Here is a 24,160-nt window from a genome sequence, read left to right on the forward strand (position 1 = left end):
ACCTAGTTCACAGTTGTAAAGTGGGTAAAATGGGTAATACCTCCTCCACGAGGCTACCTGGGGATTAAGTGTGAGTAACGTTGTCTGAGCACCGGGAACAGAGCTGGAGGAGATCACTGTTTGCTATTACTGGTGCACATCTTCCTCTAACTTAATTAAACGCTCTCTGAAGGTAGGAACACCTTGTTCATCTTTCTGTCCCCCACAGTGCCTAGCAGTGTTTCACACAAAGTAAGAGCACTTGACTTGAATATGTAGGGAATCCACTCTGACACAAAGAGTTCCGGCTCTAAGGCAGGAAACTGAGTATTCTCAGAGATGTACAGAGAACAAGCAAATCTTCCCTGACAAAAACAAATGTTCCTTCTTCCCCGCCCAAAAAAGTCAAGAAATCCACTGAAACAGAAACAGCTGTCTTCGGTGCTTGAGCCATGAATCCCCCCTACACTCTTCAATCTTCCTTTGGAATAGTCTTCCTTTGGAATTCCAAAATGTATACATAATAGGAAAAAAAAAACCTTTAAATTATTACAAGGATAAATGAGACTGCTTGCCTTGGAGTCAGAGAGATGAAGAGGTGGGGTCCAGTATGTGCCATTACCTATCTACATATTGAGCTACCAAACCTCAGGCAAGTCACTCCACTTTCCAGTAAAATGACAGTAACAACAATACCTCCTCTGACAACATCATCAGGCTGCTGTGGGAGCCAGGACACCCAGGTCCATGAGCTCTAGAACCTCCTGAGCATGCCTGGAACCTTACGAGTAGCTTTTCACTTCTCATTCCTAACCAGACCTTTATTCCTTCATTTGTGTCATACCTTCATAAATGTTATTCTTGTCATAAAAAGAGAGAATAACCCACAAAGCTTGAGCCTCTTCCTTATCCTATAAATGTGCTACAAAAGTAACGAGGACGACGGATTTGAGGCTGTGATCGTAAGTCTCTGTTAACGAGCACCACCCATGCTGGGAACACCACCAGCCGTGAGCCCCTATTTTCACAGGGTATTTCTTTCTTCCTTTTCCTCCTAACACATTTAAAACTTCAGACTTGAGTGCTCACTGGCAGATACATTTCGGAGCAGAGGGAAGGAGGCAAAACAGCTAACTAGAACCAACAGAAAGGATGAGGCCTTGGAAACTTGGAGCCTAGCAGTTGGCTCTAAACCAAACATTTCCCTTGCCTAAAGTCAAATCCAATTAGCAACCTCTTCTCTTCTTTCTCCACAAACATTCGGTTTGTTTATATGAATTACACTCAAGTCGGAAGGAGATGAAACTGACCATCAGCATCTATGTACTGGCCAGCATTGAGGTGAGCCAATGTCCAATCCCCTTAACACACCTTGCATTACCACCCTAATGTCAACTCTGGTCCACCAGCAACCCTGTTCTTAAAAGGGACCATTAGGTGAGTGAGCGTAAGAGTGTTATGGTCCCACACAAATGACACTTAAAGGTCACAGCCAAGAAGCTGCTGTGTCTCTAACCCCCACAGAGCCTATGGATGAGGAGCAGAGAAGACAAGAAAAGGACACCAAAAAAAGCAAACTGATCAATAAAGACCTCTTTTACTCATTTTATAAACACATCGAGAATTAGCCTAGGATGTTAGAATAGGTCAATGGAAAAAAGGCAGTGTGTGAACCTTTGTGGACACTTTGGTTTATTTCTACTGTGGGAGAGAGCTCTTCAGATGCATGATTTCCAGAGGAGGTTGGTTAGCCAAGGATAATTATAGTTCTTAACAGCTCAACTTCCTCATCCACTTCCCAATCAATAATTAACTGCATCATATATCATCGTGAAAATTAAATGAGATAACACAAAAGCACTTAGAACTGTGTCTGGTACATCATAAATTCTCAGTTATTTGCACACCACATCACAGTTTAACACGCGTGATCCCATTTGATCCTAAGAACCGTGTGAGGCAGATGTGACTATTCTCATAGGACACCGGCTTGCTGAGATCAAAGGATGTGTCTAGAGTTACACAGCTGAAAAGTGCCAGGTATCCCGTTGCTCTTCTGACTAACATTCCATGATCATGGCTGGACCAGAGAGGGGTAAGCAAGCGTCTGAGCATAGTACCTTTCTAGTTCAACTGTGCTGTGTGCTTATAATCAGGAAATCACGGGTCTCCAAAGCCTCCTTAAATGATCTGAGGCTGGAAAACAGGTTTGATGTGAAGGTCAGAAGAAACTCTTCCAGGACAGTTCTCACATCTGACCCTAGGAGCCCAGGTATGGCCTGGGGTTAGCAAAAAAATAGCATTTCTGACATTCCCATTTTTCTACATAAAACCTTCTCAGCGGCTATTCCAAGAATACTCCAGTTACCTTTAATTAACAAAAAATAATAGCTATCAATTAACAAGCACTGTATTAAACCCTTTACAAAGCTCTCATAACCCTCACAACTACCCTTGAGGGGCTGGGGGTACTGAACAGAGGTATCCTTATCCCTCTTTAAGAGGCAAGGAAACCAAACACCATCTGCCTCAAATAACCCTCATTCTCTTTCCCCTTGCTCCTGGATACCCTCAGGGCACAGGCCTGGAATACTGGCCTCTTTTTTCTTCAGAGACAGTATAAAACCTAGGGAGGAATTCTGTGTTTTTTGCAAACCAAGACAACAAAGGCTGCCAGGGTCTTTATTGTGTTTTTCCTTTTGATATTATCTGATTCAGAACAAATCTTCAGGGCACCTCTCTCTTAGCCCGGGTACTTTGTCCTGCTGTCCATCCCAGGAAAAGGCTTCCTGCTACAGGTGGGGTTGAGGAACACAGTCACAGCCATCAGCATCCCCAGTGCCTCCTTTAAGAGGGAAGACAGAAGTCCAGGAGCTGGCACACACATAAACACACTGGCCCTCTTCCCAGGTCGCATGGGCAGTCAGGCCCCAGGACAGAGGCCTCAGCTGCTGCTGAACCCACCACAGACTGTTGTGTCCAGCACAAATATTAGGAATAGTATACATGGGGGCATGGGGGAGCTCTCCAAACCAGCCCTGTTCCATCCTCTGACCCTACAACCCATGGTGATGCTGCCCCCACCGGCTAACCCCACAGTCCCACAGCCTTTCTGATAACTGCCTCACTTTCCCCACAACACCTCACATTTGACTTCCCACTTATCTCACAACACCCCAGGGACCCTACTACCCTACCCACTCACTCTCTATAGCATCACCTTAGGAGCTTCTCTAGGCGGTGGCCAGTGAATATTCAGCCATGACTAGCAGGCTGCAAGGTGAGCAGACATTAGATGGCAGCCGTGCACAGACTTCCCATCATAGAAAAAAATTGCTCCTAATCAGGGCCATCTCCAAACCCTCGACTTGCAGAGCACCAGCATGTCAGCAGCAGAATGGAGCCCTGCTGGACAAGGTAGCAGTCCGGAAGCATGTTTGGGGGAGGGGTGCCACTGAGTATACATACCACAAACCTAGGTGGGAGGACAGGTAGCACGGACTCCCCAGTGACTCGGGTTTCAAGGTCAGAAGCCCCTCTGAAGCCAAGCCCTCTCACTCATTTCCTCCCTGGAAAGCTGGAGTGTGAGATGGGGACTCTGTGCCCCCGGGCAGCCATCAGAACATTCCAGCTCCTGGAGACCAGAACCAGGAGGAAGGGGAATCCAGCAAGCCAAGTCGCTAAAGTAGGGGGCAGAACACGGAGGGGAGAGATGTGGGATACTACAGCAGCCTGTCTCAGAGAACATCTGACACAATGCACAGCCTACAACCAGAGCTAAAATCTCCCTCCCTGCACTCCATACCCCCAATAAACCCACCCCCTTGACACATTTCTCACCCTCAAAGCCCATCTCCCTCCCCACACCCAGCTTCAGAAAGCCCAGCCCCTCTTGCATGCCTCAGAGCGTCAACTGCCAAGATATGCTCATCTTCTCACCACAGTAACTACAGATCCATCAACCCCTCGGTTTACAAGGCTGAGCACCTCTACACTCAGTTGACAAGAAAAAAACAGTTTCCCAGGTCTTGAAAGCACAAGGCTGCCAGGAGGGCTGAGTTTGGCAACTCTCCACAGGCCCCAGCTGGGGCAAAATCTCTTCAGGCTTGCCTCCAACCAGCCCTCTCCAACCTACCCCCCAAAGCCAAGCCCCATCCAAAGCCCTCCATTGAAGACTGGGCTCCTCCATTTCCACTCAACAAGGGCCCACCCGAAATACACAGTGCACCTTGTGAGACTACCAGTCTTAGAATCCACCTTTTCCCACCCAAGGGGGAGGGAAACTGAAACCCTCTAAGGGAGGAACTGCACTCCAACCTCCGCTCTTCCCCACCTTGACCTCTTCCTTCCAGTGAGGAAGCTCTGAGGGCACTGGGAAAGACAGGTCAGGTGATCACCCTTTTGCCTCAGCCCACAGTCCTACAGATCAGGGGCACTTGTTGAGCAAGTGTGGAGATTTTCAGGTACTGGGACTAGGGTAGGGCAGCCCTTTCCAGAAAGCCTCAGATAGCCAGCAGAGGACCCAGGGCTCACACACCTGGCCTGGAAGCTTCATCAGAAAGCTGCCCTGGGAGAAGCGGTGGGAATACGGTTGGGTTCAGAAAGCAAAGGAGGAGAGGGAGAGGCTGGTTCAAAAGTAGATTAAAAACCGAGAGCTGCTCCATCTCTGTCCTCCGGGGGATGGATGGTGGTGCTGTCCCACAGAAAGGGAAGGGATCCCTTCTGCAGAGCGCCGGTCAGTGGGGGAACACCAGAATCCTCAGGAAACTGGCTGCAATTCCCTAGGCTTAAACCTCAGTCCCAATGCCAAAAAAGGGAAAGAAAAACCTGCAACCCACAAATCTCATTTCCAGATTCCTCTACCCAGCCTAGAGACATTAATAATTAACTTGCCTACCCAGCAGCTTGCCGGTGCTGCCATAAAAGATGAGTAATGGCACCGGAGCCCCAGCCCCACGCCTGCAAGCTTCTGGGCTCAGGGCTGGGACCGGCTCCTGGAACAAAGCCTCTGCATTCCTCTGGGAAGGTGTGTCTGAAACCAGACCTGTCAAACGACGAGAAGCTGACCTCTTACCTCCCCCTTAGCTGACTCCCAGCAGGAGGGGGATAGAAGGGGGGAGGAGAGATTGCCTCTCCCCCTTCGCCCCCCACCCACCACCACCGACCGATCGGTGCCCCCAACCACCGCTCTCTACTGAGAGCTAACCCTGTTACCATGAATTGCAGGCTGTACTTGGAGACCCAATTCTCAAAACAACAAGGCAGCTCCCTCGATGCCCTTCCCGATGAGTAACCCCCAGCCGGACGCCCGCCACATAAATTCTCTCGCTGAAACTCCCGCGGTGAGCTGCGGCTCCCACGCGGATGGCCGGCCAGAGACAAACCCGCTCGCGTCACGCTGGCGCCCGGGCACAAAAGCACCCCCCGATGCAGCCCCTGCGCCCTGTCTGCCCAATAGCCTACAGCCCCCCGAAAGTTACAGCGCGCGGACACACCTGCAGGCCCCCCGCGGTGGCCCCTGCCAGCCCCCCAGGGCGGCGGGGCACGCGTCCCCGGGCGGACAGCGCCACCGTTCCATGCGCCTGCTCCTCGGGCTGGCCACCGGTCAGCAGCGCTGGGCGGCGGAGCGCGCTGGGGCCTCAGCGCGCCCGCGGCGCATCGCGCGCCCTCCTCGTCCTCGCCTGGGCCTTCCCTAAGAGCCCACACCCACTTGACATCAGCACGGATCAAAACACGTGGCGCAACGCCAGACGGCGGACCCCGGCGGTCCAGAGCGCGCCCTAAGTGCCGCCGCGCCGCTGGGACGGCGCGTCCGAGCGCCGCACATTCCTCTCCTTGCAGAGGATGCTGCAAACTGGAGTGGGTAAGGAGACGGAGGAGGGGGAGGGACAGCGGCAGAGGTGGCAGGACTTGCCGCCTACCAGCGGCGCTGCACTGGCGCCCAGCCAGCCACCAGCAGACCTTATAGCCCTTGCTGCAAGAGCCCACTGACTGTGAAGACCAGGCTGCAGGTGACCTAGGTTGCTGTTTCCTCCCCGCCAAAGTGAGTCCTGACCTTGAATTCTCTTCCCCAGAATAACTCAAGGAGGCTTCTCTCCTACCACAACTACTAAATTGCTGGGACTGATTCTGACAAGCCAAGAATGAATGCTTGCCTAGATTAGGTTGCTGACCCCATCACCCAGGAGGCCGCTATGGGGCACCAGCAAAGCAGGTCCATACTCTCTGCCTTGTCTCTATACTAGCAGCCTCAAAAGGTGTCTTCCTTCTCTCTTCTCTCAATGCCCTTGGCAATAAGGGACAGTTCTCCTGATTCTGCAGGCAATTAGAAACAGCATCGTGCAGCAACCACACACACTTCCAATTCACATGCTAGCATCCATCCAAATAATCAAACATTCAAGCATTTAATAATGCTCAGGCCAGGAGCAACAGAAGATAAACAATATTTAACACTCATAGAACATACAGTTCACTCAGGGAGAGATATTAAATACAGTGCAAAGTAATTATAATTGTGACAAGGGTATTAAAGGCCAAGAGGTGCTATAAGAATGCACACAGGGACCCTAAACTCTCTTGGCAGTCAGGAAAGACTTCCCTGAGGAAGTGACATTCGAGATGCTGAGGCATGAAGAGAAGTTAGAAGTTATCAAAGGGGAGGGAAAGTTCAGGCAAAAACCATGGTTATTAAAGTGCAAGTTCACACTATTGGTGGAAATGGTCAAACAGAAGTGAAATGCCATGCTGGAGACACCTGGGTCTTTTTCCAGGAGGGGTATGGGGCAGCTCACCCTCCTCCCCCTGAAGAAAGCCTGGCCATCTTTCCAGAAGACCTTATATCTACGTTTCATCTCCTCCTGAACCACAATGGCCCACCTCAACAAAAGAACTCTGAAGAGGCAGTTGGGATCCTTTACGTCTGGCTTCAACTCTATCATCGATTTGTTGTGTGGCTCTACAGAAATCCCTTCTACTCTCTGGTTTCAGTTTCTCTAAGATGAGGTGTTGAATTAGGACAGTGTTTCTCCATTTATCTTTTTAAAATCATACTCCCAGGATGCCTGGGTGTCTCAGTCAGTTAAGTGTCTGCCTTTGGCTCAGGTCATATCTCAGGGTCCTGGGATGCAGACCCAAATGGAGCTGCCTGCTCAGTGGGGAATCTGCTTCTTCCTCTCTTTCCCAGCTTGTGCTCTCTTGTTGCTACCTCTGTTTCTCTCTCAAATAAATAAATAAAACCTTTTTAAAAATAAAGAATAAAAATAAATAAGACCATACTCCCTTTTGGGTAAATATACAAATGTCATTCCTGTCCTGTAGTATCTATAATGACAAGACATCAAACTATCTTCCAAATAAAAAATTATATTAAATATGCTTTTAAAACTACATATGGGGGTGCCTGGGTGGCTCAGTGTGTTAAGCCTCTGCCTTCAGTACAGGTCATGGTCTCAGGGTCCTGGGATTGAGGCCCACATCAGGTTCTCTGCTCGGCGGGAAGCCTGATTCCCCCTCTCTCTCTCTGCCTGCCTCTCTGTCTACTTGTGATCTCTCTCTCTCTCTCTCTCTCTCTCTGCCAAATAAATAAATAAATAAATAAATAAAATCTTTTAAAATAAATAAATAAATAAAACTACATAGGCCCCACAATAGCCAAAATATGGAAAGAGCCCAGATGTCCATCTACAGATGAATGGATAAAGAAGATGTGGTATATATATATATATATATATATATATATATATATATATATATTACAGCCATAAAAAAGAATGAAATTTTGCCATTTGCAACAACTTGGATGGAGCTAGAGTATTACTCTAAGCGAAACAAGTCCATCGGAGAAAGAAAATTTATCATGATTTTGTTCACATGTGAAATTTAAGAAACAAAGGATCACAGGGGATGGGAGGAAAAATAAAATAAGATGAATCAGAGAGGGATACAAACCGTAAGAAACTCTTAACTATAAGAAACTCAGGGTCACAGGAGTGGAGGTGGGTGCGGTGATAGGGTAACTGGGTGAGGGGCATTAGGAGGGCACTTGATGGAATGAGCATTGGGGGTTATTTGCAACTGATGAATCACTAAATTTTACCTCTGAAACTAATAATACACTATATGTTAATTAAGTTTAAATTTAAAAACTACAGGGCGCCTGGGTGGCTTAGTGGGTTAAAGCCTCTGCCTTCGGCTCAGGTCATGATCCCAGGGTACTGGGATCGAGCCCCGCATCCGGCTCTCTGCTCCTCAGGGAGCCTGCTTCCTCCTCTCTCTCTGCCTGCCTCTCAGCCTACTTCTGATCTCTCTCTGTGTCAAATAAATAAATTTAAAAACTACATGTCCTTTAAATATTAGTATTCTGTCTTTAGATATCTGCTGAAGACCTGGAGGCAGGAATGAAGAAATGGTCTCCAAGCTCATCCCTTTCCGGTGATCTGTCCCCGTCCCTCCCACATGAACCCGCCCACCAGCAGTTATCATCTCTAGCCTCATTTTGTTTATTCTTTCCAGGATAAACTGACCACGCAATGAAGAGAAACTTGGGTCATCCAAAAAAGAAAAAAAAAAGGCATGTTGTAAAAGACTCTTTTGAATAATAATCCCCAGTAATGCTGGGGAACAGACACTTTGATGGAAACATATGACATTCCTGAAGACACTTCAGCAATATGAATTAAAAAACTTAAAATTGTTCGTGGGGCACCTCGGTGGCTCAGTGGGTTAAACCTCTGCCTTTGGCTCAGGTCATGATCTCAGGGTCCTAGGATCGAGCCCCGCATTGGGCTCTCTGCTCAGCAGGGAGCCGGCTTCCCCCTCTCCCTCTGCCTGCCTCTCTACCTACTTGTGATTTCTCTGTCAAATAAATAAACAAAATCTTTAGAAAAAAAAAAAGACTTAAAAATGTTCATGTCCTTCAATTCCACAGCGAAGAATTTATCCTCAAGACATAATTATCAATAAACACAGATTTATCCACAAGGATGTCTGCCATTTTTAGAACAGCAAATAACTGGAAATAAACTAAATGTACAACAGGAGATTGGTTAATAAACATATTTACAATTGAAAATATACATATGCAACTTTAAAAATGATACATAGAATATTTACTGTTGAATTGAAAAAAAACAAAGGTTATAAAACAAATGATCCCAGTTGCATGTGCGTGTGCACGTGTGTGTGCATGTGCATGTGCATTTGGGGGTGGGGCGGTACCTATGGTGGAGTTGCACTGTGTTCATTGTCCTTACTGGTTGACTCAGAACCTAACCCCTGAAGCAAAATACAATGTAGCTGTGGCATGCCATCCTCACAAGTAAATCTATTAACCCATAACTTATTACAAAAGTTTAATATAAAAACAGAACGATATAAACCTTACAGGCGGGAACATAGTTTAGTTCTTCACTACTGTCCACTCACCATTAGAGATTTGATAGAGATTTGATAGGTTGGGGGTTTTCCCCCCAGACTTTTCATTTTATATAGATTTTTCAGTTGTCCTTGAGTCCAGTTCAGTGGTTTCCAAACTTTAGAGACCATAAAAATTACTGTCCAGATGGTTTAGAGTCATTTTCACGTTATGAGTTTTTTTTTTTCTCCTTACATCCTGAATTTAAAGATTTTATTTATTAACTTGAAAGAGACTAAAAGAGAAGAAGAGAGAGAGCACAGGCAGGGGCGAGGGGCAGAGGGAGAGGAAGAAGCAGGCTCTCTGCTGAGCAGAGAACCCAAAGACTCGGCTGGATCCCATGACCCTGAGATCATGACCTGAACGTAAGGCAGATGCTTAACCGGCTGAGCTACCAGGCTCCCCCTTACACTCTGAATTTAGATCCTAATGACTGTATGAAGGAAAAAAGAGGACCAGAAGGATATTTACCAAAATATTAACAATGTTAGAATTGTAGTTGATTTCTATTTCCTTCCTTGGGATTTTCTATTTTCCAAGTTATCTGACAAGAAACATATTTTTCATCAGAACATAAAATGTTGCTTAAAACTAAGTGGGCTAAAAGCTCTCCAAAAGATAAAAAGAAACTAGGCCTTGACTTTAAGAGGGGTGACTCTGACCGTGCTCTTCGTATCCCTCCCCTCTGCAAACTCCGATGCTGCCCCAGTTGGTGCCCCAACATGTGAGGACAGACAGTACATCGTCGCTAGGATACCATGCCAGAAAACCTGGCAAGAAGATTATTTTTACATTTACCTCCTAGGCTGTGCTTACGATGCTTCGAAGCTGAGACTAAAGGGTCCAAAATGCAGCAGCCATACCCATCTGCTAATGGAACTATCCCCTACCCTTGAAAGTCTACCAAATAAATAAGCTGAGAACATGTAAAGCACATACCCTTGGTGCTCAGGACCAGGACTATCCAGTCTGCTTTTCAAAGACCTGGTTGTGCTGCCACCAGTCACGCTGGTAAGGACCAGCAGGAAAAGAACAGGCCATACATCAGATTGGGTTCCGCCAGGCTAGTTTGGTGATCTGTGCCCCGGATTCCCCTCTGTTAAATAGCCTAATAAAGGTTCTACTTTTCTTTGTAAGGGGGGGGTGAATATAAAAGCATTAGGACAAAGTGAACTGCGCTGTCAGTGTAGGGGATTATTTAATGAAAGTATACGCTGCGACTTTGGGGGGAAGAAGGGAGATGGCTAGCTGTGGGTTCTGTGACATAAGGCCAGTGAACTGCACATTGGCTCACCTTTCAAGCTTTCCAAGAAGCTGGATGGGGAGCAGAGGTGGGAAAGACAACGGTGCTGACTTCTCCTGGGGCTCAACTCAGGAGCTCTGAAGTCAAAGACAGAAGGCGGCTGGGATAAAAACCCCCAGGGGCGTGGAGGCGGGGGACAGGCTTCTCAAAACACAACAGGCAAAGACCACCAGGGCAGGATCTAAAGATGAGGGATGCTTGAGTTATCTGGCCACTTAAATGCAATAATCATTTAATCCCCTACCAGGTATTGCCTCTACCCGTGGTCTCTGCTCAAAATAAAACACATGACAAGCCAGAGAGAGCTGCCAATCGGTTACATTTTAAGTCCACCTAGAGTCTAATAAGGCTAATTTTACTGTTATGGTGTCTATTAAATACGGGGCCTTTGTTTAGAGAGTGAGTGGAGGGGAGGAAAGCTCGGGCATCAAGGGCTAAGAAATTTGATTATTCCAGAATTATTTCTGGGAAGGAAGGAGTAAGAACAAACCTGATTTTTAAAAATAACTTGAACAGGGACACATGTATCAGAAGGCCCACTACTGTACAGCTATCCAACCCCTTCGAGAACAGGCCTGCCCCCCACAGCCAGGCAACAGCTCAGGGACAGAAAAAATGCACTCTACCTCACCAAAGCAGGAACTTTTGAAAACACTGACCAAAGAAGCCAACGCAGACCTGGAGTTGGAGCCTAAGGACTATTAAGGTGGGGGAGGAGGGGACCCTACTTGCTCCATGGCCAGAGACCAAAGTCACCCAAGTGAGTTTTGATAAAATGATAACTAAATTTATAGCTTTATACAGTTTGTTAAATCAGGAAAACCAAATCACAAAACATCTAAATAGCTAGACCACATGTCTATGATCAGTGATCTTCATATATCCATTTTAATCAGAAAAATCTCCAAGTGATTGCTTAAAAACAGCAGATTCCAGGGGTCAACCCCTACAGAACCTCGTGACAAAAGTCTAGGATGAGCTCAGGAATCCACATTTAGAAAGCACCCAAGGTGAGCTGGCCATGTGTCGCATGGAGCCCACACTTTGAGATACTTGATGCTAAAAGGCCAGGGGGGCCTGCCACCTGTCTCCCATTGTCTTCTAGCAGGGATCACCCAAGCAGGCTTGAATCAATTCAAAATTGAATCTGAATGAACCCAATTAATACCTCTTGTGAAACCTCAACAAAATCACAACAAAACTAGGGCATGATAAAGAATGCCACAGCAAGGAAAATACACATAAGCACTTAGCACTTAACAAAACTGTGACCTTTTAAAAGGATGAGGATAGTATACTTTCGGTACTGTCTAGTCTCACCTTGTACTCATAAGCTGGGTATGAACTCTCTGAATTCACTAGTGTTAGCACCTAAAAACTCCATGGACTCGCCCAGACTAAAGTTAAAATCTGGGCTCACCCACTTACCAATTTTTCTTCCCTCACTCACTATTTCTTCAGCCCTAAAATGGGATTAAAAATACCCACTCCCACAGTATTTGTTATGAGGATGAAATAACAGAATTAGTAAATGAATGAGGACATAGTAGGTACTAAATAAATAGTCGCAATCATTCATTAAACAGCTAAATGTTTATTGGGGCCTTTTACAAGTCAGACATTGTAGGCCCAGAAGGCACAGTAGTAAGTGACGAAAGAGACAGGGGGACAAAAATATAGATAGGACACAGATAAATAATTTCAGAGATTGGTGTGTACCATTAAGAAAATGAAACGGTGGTGCCTGGGTGTCTCAGCTGGTTAAGCGACCAACTCTTGATTTCAGCTCAGGTCATGATCTCAGGGACATGAGACTGAGCCCACATCGGCTCCACGCTCAGCCCAGAGTCTGCTTGAGATTCTCTCCCCTTGCCCCTCCCCCCATTCACAGGGGCACGCGTGCTCTCTCAAAAAATAAAATCTTAAAAAAATGAAACCGTGACATCATAGAGTGATATGGGGGTTCAGGGTATGTATCAGTAAAAGGTCTAAGATGTGTCATTTAAACTAAGATCTAGAGGAAGAGCATTTAGATACAAGAACAGGTGGAACAAACAAAGTACATTCCTGGAATGGAAGAAGGACAGTGAGGCTGGAAGTCAGTGACCAGTAGGGAGGACGGTAAGAGAAGCAACTGAGGAGTCAGAGAGCCAGGGTTAAGGATGACCATGTGTTACCTGGTAAGAATTTGGATTCTCCTCCAAATGCAACAGGAAGCCATGGAAGGGGTTAAAAGAAAAGACTGTACCATGGAAAGGCATGATCTAATTTGCTTTCTAAAAAGACTTTTATAGCATTTATATGGAGAATAGCCTGGGGGTTGGGGAAAATAAATAAAAACCTATTATTTCGTTAGTGTTTAAACTATGTGCTCTGAACTGTCCAGAGAACTTTATATGTATGGTCTTTAATCCTCATGAAAATGTGTAATGTAAGTATCATTATTATCCCAATTTCTCAGGTGACAAATGCATCAGGCACAGATTAGGTGACTTGCCCAGAAAGTGGAGGATCTAATACACACACCCAGATGGTCTGACTGCAACGCCTCTCCAATGCCTTGAAAAGAAGCAGGGGAAACCAGAGAGACAAGGTAAAAAGACCACTGCAGAGTACAGGCAACAGAGGGCAGTGGATGGCAAGATGACAGCAGTGTAAATGCTGAGGGGAAGTCAGCCACACAACACGTCTTGGTGGCAGGAGCTAATTCCACCACCGACAGAACTTATGACAGGGTGAAAGAAAGAGACACGTGAAGAGGACTCCCAAGTTTTTGGTTTGAGCAAAAGTGGATGCCAGTGCAATTTCCGGAGATGATTAAGCCTGGGGGGGAGAACAAATCCAAAGGGAGGGGAGGCATTAATGTGAATCAAGCACTGTCTTAGAGGCGCCTGGGTGGCTCAGTTGGTTAAGCATCTGGCTTGGGCTCAAGTCATGATCCCAAGGTCCTAGGATCGAGCCCCACATCGGGCTCATTGCTTAGCAGGGAGCCTGCTTCTCCCTCTCTGCCTGCCTGCTTCTCCCCCTGCTTGTGCTCTCACTCCCTCTCTCAAATGAACAAATAAAATCTTAAAAAACAAAAACCTCTGTTTTAGACACATTAGGTCTGAGGAGACTATTAGATGTCCACGTGGAAAAATCCGAAACACGGTATGCTGTGGCAGTCTCCACTCATCTCATCACCACGTGACTCCTTAGTGTCTGTGTGACCCTTGGAGTGGGGGAAAGGGTTCTCCCATCCACCAACCTTTCTAGTTGGTTGTAACAAGCAAAGGCAGAGCTATATCTCAACATACACTTGCAACTTGCTTTGAGGCAGAAAGCATCCTGCCCGGCCCACCTTCTGTGGTCCAGCCCCATTCTCTGAACCAGCTTCCAAGGAGCCAGACTCCAAGAGGCAACACACAGAGCCTAGAAGTCCAGGAGGAGAAGCTGGAAATAGGAGCTGTGGAAGGAAGGTTATCGGGCATCTTACTTGCTTGTGACAAGGGGACTTCTGACCCCCGTCCCTTCCACTTCAACACTTTTTTTCCAGGTCTCCTATCACTGAGGCCCATCCGGGTGTGAGTCCCTGCAACTGCTCACAAGGGCCTGAGTGTGATAATAATGAAAGAGTTTCCAAAATAGGCCTCCCACGTTCAGGCTTCCCAAATTCCCCGCTGGCGTCCTGGCTACAGTATTCCCAGAAAAATAGCAACCTCGCTTGATAAAATACCTTGGGTATTGACACCTCCTTGGCTCGGAGGAAATGGGTGTGTGCGTTCGAGGTCAGGTAGAGGTTGGAAGAAAGAAAAAATGGCAACTTTTAAAGTTCAGCTGAAATGTCAGGAACATGAAGCAGCCCATGTTTATAAAGAGCTTTCCAAAACTGAGACCCGCTTCCAAGTAGCTGTAAAAAAAAAATGGCTATATCAATTTGTCCAATGAAATGGCTTTTTAGTTTAACAGAAATAGACCCAGGCCGTTCTCATTCTCCTTGTGTCCTTAGGCTTAATCTCCTAACATAACTTATACTCAACTCTGGCTGATGCTGATTGTTTAATTTTTTATTCATAGTTTATCCCTTTCCTTCCCATAAGCAGACTCAAGTCCACTGTGGAACAGGATAAAGCAATAGATGAACAAATAGTTCAGATCTACATAATCCAGAAAGGCTGTTTATTGTGGATATTAATTGGAGGTTACAAGGAGGAAATACCCTAATTAATCTGTAAAACACTTGGAAAATCTGATCTCCTTATGCTTAAAAAAAAAAAAAGACAGACACAGTCTGGTAATGGTGAAATCTTATGTCCCACATAATTATGGATGATCTCGTGGCTCTTAACCATTCAAACTGAAAACAACAGGATACCAGTTCAATAATTGTGATCCTTCATCTTCCAAATAAGAAACTGTCAAAGCCCCTGAAGGAGATCAGAATAAGACTTAATCTAAATCTATCCACAAAGCTGGAATCTCAGTCCTTTCCTGGCATGGGGAGGTAAAGCTCTATTCTCTGGAGTCCTCCTAAATGCAGGAACAAGCTTAAGAATATGAAATGGCCAGCAGCCTGCGAACACAACTTTGGAGACATAAAAATTATTAGGTTTTCTAAATCACTGGCATGAGCCAAAATCCTTCCCGAGACTAGTGGGCCAAAGATAGAACCAAAAGCCTCACTGCATTCACAAACATCCCCTTAAGTGCCTTCTTCAGGAACACTCTCTCTAACATAAACCTGAATGGAGCAATTATTCAGATCCCCATGTGCATGCAGTAAATGTTTTTGAGGAGGCTCATTCTCAAGGGAGCAAAGGGAAAGTGGTATTTTTGACTAGCATTTTTTATCACCGGAAGTCACTGGAACCAGTGTCTTGGCACTAGAGAGCACACAGGGATGACAAATGCTTATAATGTTCACCCTGAAGACTTGCAACCTTATAGAAGAACAGACAGATCAAATTATGCCTTGTTGTAGGTTGAAATGTGTTTTATTGCCTTCTAGGTTTTTGAAGATTGACACTCCATGCAGAACACGGTAGGTGGCAACACTGAGCCGTGAGACTATTCCATGTGCCAACCTTGGTGAAGAGAGAAAGTTGAATGTAATAATGAAGTCCATCCTAAAAATTGGGTCTCTATTAAAATAATGACAACAGGCACAAAGCCATTAAAAATACATGCCTGACAAATCTGGAATCAAATGCACCATCAAATGTACTTCCTGGCATGCTGTCATTTCCCACCTACACTCTACCAATCCTTGGGCAAACCTAATTATTCCTTGAGAAGACAACAGAACTGTGCAACTCCTCTCCCCTTCTCCCTAGTGACTTATGAAAATAATATTCAACTTTAATGCGCCTGCACTTCACGAGACTATGTGACAAGAGCAATAAACATATTCCCTGTATGCAAAAACCAGAAGAAATGAGATCTGAGACTGCTTCTGCCAACCCCAGGTGTGGGCCTTCCTTCCCAAACTCAAGAGAGACTGGAACATAACAGCTGTCAGAAAGCAGCAATGCCCTGTGCCAGAAATACCCTGGCTGCGCAGCTCTAACTGCCAAGAGATAAGAACCCATAACTCAAACAGACACTTGTGGCTCAGGCTCAGACACAGCAGACAGAAAGGAAAGAGCCTGCGCTCTGGAGTCAGACCAACATCCTGACTTTTACCAGCTCTGTGACCTTGGGCTAGCTGATTCCCTCCCCCGAACCTCAGTTTCCCTCATCCGGCGGGATGGGCGGCAACGTGTACCAAGTGCTGACTAGAGCAGGTGCACGATACACTGGCGTTGGTATGATTAACAATCCCTGAAGGGCACGGTGGAGTAAAATGAACCTGAGGGTGTCATGGTGGGGGCACCCTGGTGGGGGCACCATGGTGGGGGGCACCATGGTGGTCAAGCTCTCTGTTTTTTTTTTTTTTTTTCAAGCTCTCTGGATAAAAGATAGTTTGCAACCTTGAAAGGTCCTCAATTTTCTGTAAGAGGTACAGGGATCAGTCACATAAAATCCCTGGCTACTTTTGCCTTATTCATCTGTGCAAACACGTATTTGCTGAGATTTTACAGTGTGCCAGGATTATGCAAAGCAAGAGGACAATGTGGCTTGGCCTCTTGAGGCTTATAGTCTAAGGAGAAGACAAAGTTTCAAAAAAAACACAGGAGGAGATACAAATGTACGTCTGTGAGGAGTACATATAGGAAAAGTACATGGCCATCTGTAACATGGCCACCTAAAATAGGTAAATTGGCCCAGTCTGAGGAACTGCAGAAGGACAAGGGCTTAGTAAAGAAAAAGAAGAAAGCTGAAGCAGACCTTGCTGCCACACCCTCAGTGGGCTCTACATAAGATATTTAACTTAAAAGAACCAAAGCAGGAAGCTCTTGGTTTCCTCTTAACAAGCAGAATGTTTTTCCTCTCTAACAGTAAAATCCAGAAAACCTACTATTCCCTTTTTGTTTTGGCTGCTAGGAAGCTCTAAGACAAACGTGAAGCTCAACAATAATACAGTCCCTTAATGCATGAGTATTTATGTCTCCCCAATCCCCTTGGTTTGCCTTCTTCCTCTTGTATTTTCCCTGATCCCGATTTCAAATTCCTATTTCTATTTTATCATTGTATCTAGTGTTCATAGATCTTGGGTAGAAGGAAGCAGGATACAAACAGAGACTTATTAATACTCTTTCTAAGGCTAAGGGGCTGAGCTGGAAAGAATTAACAGAGTGCCCTTTGTATCCTGCCTGGCGTGTCACCCCAGAGGCAGAAAAAGACGTGTAGCTTGGTCTACTTTTGTATAAGGAGTGCGTTCCTTGTGATTGTGTGATCTAGCACAGTGGTACTTTTTCCCAGAGCCACTTTATCATGTTACATTTCTATCCTAACAAGCAGCTTTCCTTTAGCTCATTTTTCCCTGAAACATTCACTGACCTATATTTACAATTAACCTATATTCTGGATATTTCAGAATAAAAGCTCCCTTCTCTCCCCACCCCCACTCTCTCTTTTTTTTTTTAACAATTTGTTCTGTTTCATAAAGACAGCTCATTAAATATAGAACTGTAGTATTCCCTTTTTACCTCTGAAAGGCATGATATATACATACAAATCCCTCATCAGGCCATACATCACGAGAGGTACAGTTTTCAATCAGGAAACAGTCATTCTTCTCCTATGATGAATTGATGTTCTCATGTTGAAAACAGATAAGAGATGAGGAGAGGTGAGATTACTGTTTTTCAATGTGCCATTTACCTGCACCATTTAAAAAAAAATAGGATGTTTTATAAGTAAAAGGTCCATTTCTTACAGAAAAATCCATTCCTCTTCCTGGAAAGATAAAATCTTTGTAAATGATAATTAGATGTAATTCCAAAAACTGGAATTCCAAGAATTCCGGCAGATTGAGCTGCTGTTCTTATTGGGTCCTGGCCCCCTTTATATGATGAAAACGTTAAACTATCTCACTCAGGACAAAAATGCATAAACACAGGGCGGCTGGGTGGCTCAGTGGGTTAAGCCTCTGCCTTCAGCTCAGATCAAGATCCCAGGATCCTGGGATCAAGCCCCGCATCAGGCTCAATGCTGAGCAGAGAGCCTGCTTCCTCCTCTCTCTCTCTCTCTCTCTGCCTGTCTCTCTGCCTACTTGTGATCTCTGTCAAATAAATAAAAATGCATAAACACAATTTTGGACAGTTTGAGGGGATTCAAAGACCTCCTAAAAGTCCACTCATTAACTTCTTGGGTACTCTCTGTAAAAATGGAGCAAATACCCTAGGGTGCCCAAGGTGGGGTGTGGCAAGAATCCCTGGAAAAATATATAAATACTGTAAATAACAGTTATATATAACATTGATAATGGCTATGAAGGTTAATAAAAAATTAATATGAAATTATTTCTTTAAATTCACTTTAGTGGTTTTAAGTGTGTCAATTTAAAGGAAAATACTAGGGTGCCTGAGTGGCTCTGTTGGTTCAGGTCATGATCCCAATGTCCCAGGACTGAGCCCCACATGAGGCTCCCTGCTCAGTGGGGAGCCTGTTTCTCCCTCTGCCCCTCACCAGCACTTGTGCTCTTTCCCACTCTATCTCTCAAATAAATAAAATCTTTAAAAATAAATAATAAAACCCCGCAGATACAGTCTAAAAGTCACTCAGCAAGTGTCCAGCCCCAGAATAGACACCAAAATCGAACCCACACGTAAACTACAGACTTGGGGTCAGAATGACATGTCCGTGTCAACAACTGTAACAAATGTGCCACTCTGGTGAGGGGAGGCTGTGGGTATACGAGGGAAAGGTGTATGTATAGAAGGGTAAATTCTGCTCAATTTTTTAAGAACCTAAAACTGCTCAAAAAAATAGTCAATTTTTTTAAGTCCCTCTCATAAAGCAGTTCATTCAAGGCCACTTTTTCCCTCCTTTTTTCTCTTCTCATGTTCCTCCAGACCAGCTAGCCTGGCAACACACATCCCCATGTCACTCTTATCCCTCTGGACCTTCCTTCTGTTATGAGCCAGAGGATTCCTGGTTTGTTGCAGAGATTATGAACGATGAAAAGTTGCCTGGGCATAGCAAAGTGTGTGGGGTGAAGGGGATTTCCCTGAGCTGCCTGAACAGAGGTCTGACCAGGGTGAAATGACAAAGACCAGTTACATTTTCCTGGCACCCAGGATCTCATGAGACCCAGACATCGCTACAGGAAGTGAGTCAGAAACCCAGGACAGCAGAGAATGGTCCCAGGTTTGCCAAACCAAAAAGGCAAGGCCACAGGGAGCTGAGCAAGAAAGCTAGGGAAGAGCCACCATCTGGACTGTCTGCATGGTTCTGTCTTCCCCTCAAATAACCAGGACCTTAAAATTACAGACTCAGTGCCTGGCACACAGTAGGCGCTTTGAAGGAATGGAAGAACTGGGCTACTTTGGGGAAAGAAAACACAAGAGCACATCGTTTCTCTTCTGCCCTCTGGTGGCTAGCAGATGCTCTGTATCAGCAGATGCTCAGGAAACCTTTCTTTTAAAACCAAATAAATTGCTTGATATAACAAGCGTTTTGTTTTGTTTTTTTAAAGATAATTATCATTAAAAAAAAAAAAAGAAGAGCAAATGAATCCAGCATACAAGTACCTTTGTTTTTTCACTCCCTGTAGGCAAGTCCAGGGTGGCCAACAGCTGAAGGAGCGCTTGAGACCAAAATTAAAAGCTGGCTGCATCTCCCCAGGCATGCTCCTCCACGGGCCCCCTAGCTCTGAAGCCTTCCCCATCTACTCCATCCCCTGAGAAGGATAGGTGTGACACCAAGTGCAGGTGCCCTCTACTCTCTGGATAAACAGTGTGGTGACAGAATGACCCACCTCTCTCCAACTCAACCCTAAGGCCTGTCTCCAAGAAATAACTACACTCAGAAGAAGAAAAGTACTAAGGAAAAGTCTGTCACACCAAATGCGCCCCCTGGTGGGGTGGGGCAGGGTGCCTCCAAGGTTGGCAGTTGCCCTTTAGAAATGGGTGCCCCAAAGTCCTGGAATGATCAGGTGTCCCTCCCTAGGGCTTCCTTATACAGTTGGATCATATGTTGACAGTTAAGGCCTCCGTAACCTCCACAACCACAAGGTCCATCCTTTTGCAACACCCCTGCCTACTGGTGGCCCGGCTTAGATACCACCAATGACAAGTGACTCACTACCTGTCAAAGAAATCACTACATCTTTGAGCAGCTCTACTGAAATTCTGGATCTCTGTTTTCTCCTCTGGAAAAGAATATGGTTTCCAAGGCATTCGTGAACAACCTTGCTTGAAGAATGGGCACCACAGAAGAACATGAGTCAACTTCCCTTCCCACCAGCCTGGGGATCTTTTATTTGGAATCACTGGCTTCCAGAATCTCTACTGCTAGAAGCAATGGCAATAACAGTTAACCTTTATAGAACACTTACTAGGAGTCAACATATACTAAGAGCTTTACAGGCATTATCTAACTTAATACATTGAAAGCTCACACTCTCCTTTGAGTAAGATATTACTGTTAACTTCTTTTTATATAAGAAACGACGCCTTGGGGAGTTAATATAACTTGCCCAAGGTCACAAAGTACCAGGTGAGCTAGGAATGAAACCCAAGGTTTTGAATTTGTTTTGTTTTGTTTTAGTAATAGAACTCTTAAAAAAAAAAAAAAAAGATCTTACTGTCAAAATCCAATAAATAAAATGAAGCAGCATGGTCTGTGAAGGCTCCTAAGGCAGTGACATATTCTGGTAATTAGGATTAATAAATAGACTTTGAATTCCTCTACTAAAAGTGCCTCTCTCCCAGGGAGTTTTACTGCTTTTTTACTGCTGTGCCCAGCACTTAGAACAGCACCTGGCACAAAAAAGACACTCAAAAAATATTACTGACTGAATGAATCCAATGTTCACTGGGTGTTTACTATCTTCTGGGCACTGTTCTAAGTCTCTTACAGGTTTTATTAGCTCAATTAACCTCACAAGAGGTGCTACTATCCATTTTACAGATGAGGAAAGTGAGGCTCAGAGAGGTCAAGTACATTTCCCAAGGTCACACAGTTAGCAGGTAGCAGAACTGGAATTCAATCTGCAGTCAGACCTGTACCCTTTTAACTATATTGAGCCATTCTCTCTCCTTAGTGTATAGCAGGAGAAAGATCTGAGACCTCCAGAAGAGAGACTGTTTTTCCCAGAAATAGTTGATGGCAGAGAAGCTGGACTTTTACTATCAAATATTTGTGCCCCTGATGTCCTGCCTTTTTATTTTTCCTTATTATTTCTCATAACTCCACCGTGAGGCAGACGCAAGAGCTTTTAGCATTACCACTTCAGAGATGCAGAAAATGCTCTGAATTCCCAGGAATGCTGCCATTTAGAGAGCGAAATCAGTGACCAGCGCCCACTCCAACTTGGCCATTGCTAAATGTGTTTTTCTCCACCTCACCGCCGAGTGCCTGGCTGGGTCTCCCACACAGTAATCACAAAACCACATCAGGGGAAGAGAAAGAGAAAGCAGAGAGTCAGGGAGAGGCCAAAAATGATTAGAAAAAGGGTAAGCAGTGCTTTTATTGCTGTAGGGCAGCAGTTTCATCCCAAGCCCCAAGTTAAAAAATGAACGGCGGCATCCACTATACACTGCTGTCTTCTGGGCTTTGCAGCTCCAAGATAAAAATCTGATCTGAGCAAAGCCATTTCTCCACTTAGGCTTTCTTCTTGCCCCTCCTAGAGATGTTAGAAAAGACTCTTTTAAAATAGTAGAGGAGCCACAAATGCCCTTTGGACCCAATTTCCTGAAATCTCCACTTCGAAAAAAAAAAAAAAAGGCAAAACAACTCTTCAAATATTCACGGTCAAGTTAAATGATTTGAAATAACTGCTCTTGTATGTCCATTGCAAATGTAAAGCCCACCGTTTGAATTTGCAAGCAGAGGAAACATTGTAAACTTTTTGAACTTGCCCCCAAAATTGGCTTAAACCAGAACACAGTACTGTCTGATGAAATATAAGGCAAGTCACATAATGCAATTTTAAACTTTCTAGTAGCACATTAAAAAAGATAAACACTGGGTCACCTGGGTGGCTCTGTCTTAAGCATCTGCCTTCGGCTCAGGTCATGGCCCCGGGGTCCTGAGATCGAGCCCCGGGGTCCTGAAATCAAGCCCCACTCAGGCGCCCTGCTCAGTGGGAAGCCTGCTTCTCCCTCTCCCACTCTTCCTGCTTGTATTCTCTCTCTCTCTGTCAAATAAATGAATAAAATCTTAAAAAAAAAAAAAAGTAAGATCTAGTGAATTAATTTTGATAATATACTTTAACTCAGTATTTCCAAAATATTATTATTTTCAACACATAATCAGTATAAAAAATTACTGATATACTTTACATTCTTTTCATGAAGTCTTTCAGATCTGGCACATATTTCAAATTTGGAGCACATCTCAATCCAGACTAGCTGAATTTCGAGTGCTCAATAGTCACATGTTGCTAGCGCTACCTTTCAGGACAGCACAGACCTTAAGCTTTCCAATCCTTAATCATAAATGCTTAGCATAGATTCTCCCTCCACTTGATAGAACAAAGTCTGCATACAGACCCAAGCTCAGAATCAGAGGCTTTTAACAGGCTTTTTTTTAACAAAGAAAATTTGCTAGTGGGCTAAAGCACAGGATCTTGCTCCTTATTTTACAACATTAAATCCTATGAGAAGCAACCACAGGCTTAAAAGATAAATGTGTGCAGTGGTGACTCTGATTAAATTGTTAGAGGAAGAAGGGGGACTAAGAGAAAGACAGTGTCATAAAAAATGAATAGAAATGATAATCTTTACATTTACAGAGCCCATGTACCAGTGCTCTCACTCATCATCTCCTCAGACACCCACAGCTGATAAGCCTGGGACTCAGACAGCCTGGTAACCAGCAGGTCAGTCAGGTAGACAGAGGCAGTACCAGGAGAAGCTAAGCCTAGTACTTGGCATCAGAGCCCTGGGTTCTGTCCTAGGTTCCCTAACTGAGCTGCAAAACAGAATTGTCTGGAGGCACTTATTTAAAACACAGACTTCCCGGCCCTGCCCAGATATACTGGATCAGTTTAGAAGGGAGAAAGGACCCCAGGATCTGTATTTTTAAGACATTTCCCAGGTGACTCTGATATTGCCTCAGTTTGGGAAAGACTGTATCAAACCATCTTGCAAGTATTAAAATGCCACTCCTTTAAAAAAAAAAAAAAATCCAGCATCCAAACATCCACACTTTACAAACAGGGTGTTGCTCTTCCTCCAGCAGCGTTCTTTCACCAAACAGCACTGTTGGTGTTATTCCTTCCACTTAGGCTGAAGCATGTTGCAACAGACAGGTTTATAAGACTCAGGGAATTCATGGCTGAGCAAAATGCTGTAGATGTTTTTCCTCTGTATTTTCAGTGACTCCCCTCCAAGGATTCTGGAGAAAGTTTCTTCTCTGACTTTGATAATAATTACAATAGCCAATATTTATTGAACAGTTACTATGTTCCACAAATATGCATTACCTCATTTAATCCTTAGCAACAATCCTATGAGGCTGGTACTATTATTATGTATTATCCAATTTATAGATGAGGAAGGTGAGGCTCAGGAGAGTTAATACTTTTTTTTTTTTTTTAAGATTGATTGATTTAGAGAGAGCAAGCATGTGGGAGGGAGGGGCTGAGGGAGAGGGAAAAACAGAATCTCAAGCAAACTCCGCATGAGCACAGAGCCCAACGTGGGGCTCAGTCTCAAAACCCCAAGATCACGACCTGAGCCAAAACCAAGGGTCAGACACTTAACCAACTGTGCCACAAGAAGAGTTAATGCTTTTAAACAAGCTTAATTTGAAGTAGGCCTGTTTACACAGCATCATTATCATTATCCCTCCTAGTACTCAAAATCAGTAGGTTTCATTCCAGCATCTAATGTGTTCTCATCTTACAGGAAGAAAGACCATTAACCAATCCAGCC

The 24,160-nt window shown here is 44.8% G+C and overlaps 1 protein-coding gene across 13 annotated transcripts in view; it reads right to left on the bottom strand.

The window, feature by feature from the left end:
* The window catches only part of PLEKHA7 (pleckstrin homology domain containing A7), a 216,371-nt gene that overhangs the window by 129,200 nt on the left and 63,011 nt on the right, over positions 1-24,160 (bottom strand). Inside the window, exon 1 of one of the 13 annotated variants that reach the window (XM_047747430.1) lies at positions 5,475-5,730. The exons of the other annotated variants lie outside the window; for them this stretch is intronic. Within the exon in view, the coding sequence (XP_047603386.1) occupies positions 5,475-5,557 (83 nt within the window). The 5' untranslated portion in view covers positions 5,558-5,730. Of the gene's footprint in view, positions 1-5,474; positions 5,731-24,160 lie in introns of those variants that run through there. 13 annotated transcript variants of the gene reach the window in all.

Source organism: Lutra lutra, chromosome 10, assembly GCF_902655055.1.
Source record: "Lutra lutra chromosome 10, mLutLut1.2, whole genome shotgun sequence".
NCBI classification, from domain to species: domain Eukaryota; kingdom Metazoa; phylum Chordata; class Mammalia; order Carnivora; family Mustelidae; genus Lutra; species Lutra lutra.